Here is a 3,507-nt window from a genome sequence, read left to right as displayed (position 1 = left end):
ATGTCGTGTAGTTAATATTGTGACGTCCCTCTTGTCCCTCCATTTGGTTATGACGATCCCATCAATATTTTCCCTTCCAACTATTTCATTTGGTTTTAGTTTAGCCTTGGTTACTTCTGGTAATTTAACTCGGTTTGATCGTAATGTTCCTACCAGGTGTGTTTTGTTTTTTAAAAGTTCATACGCTAATGGCACGGAGGTATAAAAATTATCAGTGATTATTGTCCGCCCAGCATTCAAATACCTCTGACTTAAGTCCAACACTACTCTGCATCCTAGGCCTTTCCCATCGACTTGACTTTTTCCAGCATATATTTGCACATTATACGTATAGCCATTCGTTCCGCATAACTTTAATAACAACTTTACCCCATATTTGTGCGCTTTTCCTGGTATATACTGCCTAAAAGTCAACCTCCCTCTAAAAGGGACCATTGTCTCATCAACAGCTAAAAACTCATCAGGTTCAAATATTTTTTGAAAATTTTCAATTAACTTATCAATTAAATCGCGCACTTTATAAATCCTATCGTCAGGAGCTTTTTCATTGTCCAAAAAATGTAAAAATCTAAGAATTAATTCAAACCGATTTCTTGACATAATTTTTTGCACTACATTATTTTTATACCTTGTAATTATACTCCAATAGTCTTCCAAAGTGGGCATTTGAACTAACCCCATCCAAATAATTAAACCAAAAACCTTTTTTATTTCCTGTTGATCTGTGGGAATCCATTTAGAAAATCTACTAGATTTTGTCAATCTGTTTTTCGATAAAAACTGTTGGGCATTTTTATTGGTTTCTTCGACTATAAGCTCAATTATTTCATTAGTCAAAAATAAATTCAAAATATCCCACGCAGTAGAATCAACTGATATATCAATTTTTAGTCCAGAATTATTATAAAATTTCAGTGGTTTTTGATAATTTCCAGTTACATTTGTCCAAGTTTGCGATGCTACAGAAATATTACTCGAGATGCTTGGTTCATTATTATCACTTAGCTCTATAGAGAATTCAAAATTATAAAAATTATTTACGGAATATGATAATAATTCGAATAATAAAATCTTAACATAAAATTTCTATAAATATTTACGAAATGACAATCTATAATTTTTTACTTTTGATGGAATAGTAAGATATAAAGATGTAAAATATATAAATTTTCTTACCACTTAGGACTTCAGACTCCGAAGAACTGATGGGATTAAACGTCTTGTCTGCATCTGAATCATCAAATTCACTTAGTGAACTTTCGCTATTATCTTCTAATAGTGCAGTTATAAAATCATCATTTAATTTTACTCTTTTTGGTCGCGGATACATTTTAAGTATGATAAATAAATATTTGTTATAAAAAGAATACGCAGCATTAAACTATACGTGACCGCCGGTAGTCAAATGGCGTATAAGTAATATTGACATTATCACTACGCCACGTGCCCGCCGGCTACCACATATTATCAATACAAAAATAATATTCACGAGACCGAGGTAATTACATCGATATCAATTTTGTATTTTTCTGTCGAATAGTACTATAAATATCGACGATAACATTTTAGGAATCCCGATGAAATACGCCGTGGCGTCCAGAAATAAATAACCAAATAACCGCCGGCGGGCACATGGCGGTCAACGTGTTAAGTACATATATTACTTAAACTGAAAAAGAATGCATGTATTATTATTGTACCTCAAAAATGACATGGATGAATGAAGTATTTTTTTCAAGTGTAGAAGGTAGAATGTAAAAATATTTATAGGTAATAAATTATTATATAATATGCTTTAATACGCATTTTATAATAATTTTTTAATTTTAATTTTGAATATTAAGTGAAATATTTTGTAACATTAAAGGTAGGTATTTTATTCACAAGTATTATTACTAATAGGAAAAAGTTATACATACAATCTAGGCAAATATTAAAAATACCTAGCTAAAAACTTTTTTTAATAAAATATTTTTTGAAAAAAAAAACAGGAAAAAATAAAAAAATGTTAATTCATAGTATCATATATATTTTAAATTCACAATCACAATGACATACATCGTTTATCTATCCGTACTTATTTATTATATTTTCAACAAACTGATTTCCTTTTGATAATAATTTGTTGTGTATACACTTTGGATTCTATCTTGTGTGTTCAATCCATGGAATATCATCTTTTTCCCAATTATGTAAGATGAGTCCACAGCAAAAACATTTAACAATATCTTTTAAAATTTAAAACCGCTTTCAGCTAATGAGTATTTATCTTGAGATGAAGTTAACGGGAATAAATTGAATGTTTTCAATCTTGAAGAAATTTTGTATATTCTGGGTATTTAGGATATGTATTATTTTGTACTAAAGAAACTAGTGAACAAAAATTGTTGCTAAAATTTGGAAAATTCATTTTTGTAAAATAAAGAATTTTTAAATAAATAATAGTTCTTGATCGAATGATGGTTTAACACTAACTAAACTGAACTAGATTAGATTATTAATTTTAAAGTTTGAAAAAAATTTAAATTTAAAATTGCAGTGTTACCAATATAAATAAACTGTTTTTGTGTTACACAGAAAAAAAATGGGTATATAACTTTCTTCTCTATCATCTTCATTTTCGTGGTCTTCATCATCGCTGTCTTCACTATCATCTTCATGGTCATTGTCATCATCACTATCATCATCATCATCAATCATTATCATCATCATCACTGATTCATGGACGAATCCCCGTAATACATTTCCCCGTTAGACATTTCCCCGTTACGCTTTCCCCGTCCAATATTTCCCCGTCCAGCGATTTTCCCCGTTGGACATTTCTTCGTCAAAAGAAGGATATACAGGGTGATTTTTTTATCAAACAACACTTATTATTTCCAAAAGTATTCATTTTTTTGAAAATATTTTTTTACATAGTTTCAAATTGTTAAAAAAACAACATTTTTATAAAAAAATTATTATTGTTTTCAACTGAAGAAAATTTAAAAATATTATCTGACCAGTGTCATTGGTTTATTGATGGTACATTTAAGTCATCCCCACAACTCTTTACTCAGCTTCTTACAATCCACGCAATAAAATACGACACAGTATTACCGTTAGTGTTTGCACTTGTGCCAAATAAAACACGTGATAGTTATACTAAAATTATAAAAGAACTTCTAAATTTGGAAAACAATTTACGGCCAGCAAGTGTTATGGTTGATTTTGAACAAGCGCTTTTAGGTGCGATTGCAGACGTTTTCAAGGACATCCGAATAAGAGGCTGCTTTTTTTCATTTTGGACAATGCATATGGAGAAAAATACAGTGTGTAAGAATTTGGTAGTTTGCTAGGCTACCAAAAGCTACCCACGACCAAAGGGGAACACTTCGGTCGTGACCTATGAGCCGCACCGCGTGTTAGCCCGAAGGCTAAGTCGGTGGAACTCATAGGCTTTGTACACGCAGTGGTGAATGAACACCAAAGATTTATTTAAAAAAAGGGAAAAGAAGACATAATATA

The 3,507-nt window shown here is 30.5% G+C and overlaps 1 protein-coding gene and 1 pseudogene across 1 annotated transcript; both read right to left on the bottom strand.

The window, feature by feature from the left end:
• Positions 1-24: 24 nt before the first annotated feature.
• LOC112598298 (piggyBac transposable element-derived protein 4-like) lies at positions 25-1,330 on the bottom strand (the record flags this gene model as incomplete). Its single annotated transcript, XM_025344694.1, has 2 exons — positions 1,177-1,330; positions 25-1,007 (listed from the first exon to the last, which is right to left on the bottom strand). Coding segments are annotated over exons 1-2 (1,137 nt in total), but the record flags the coding sequence as incomplete, so codon positions are not given.
• Positions 1,331-2,067: 737 nt separating this feature from the next.
• LOC112598297 lies at positions 2,068-2,410 on the bottom strand (annotated as a pseudogene).
• Between the last annotated feature and the right edge of the window lie 1,097 nt (positions 2,411-3,507).

Source organism: Melanaphis sacchari, unplaced genomic scaffold (genome assembly GCF_002803265.2).
Source record: "Melanaphis sacchari strain LSU unplaced genomic scaffold, SCAv2.0 Contig479_pilon_pilon, whole genome shotgun sequence".
NCBI lineage: Eukaryota > Metazoa > Arthropoda > Insecta > Hemiptera > Aphididae > Melanaphis > Melanaphis sacchari.
This window is presented reverse-complemented; position numbering and strand designations above follow the sequence as displayed.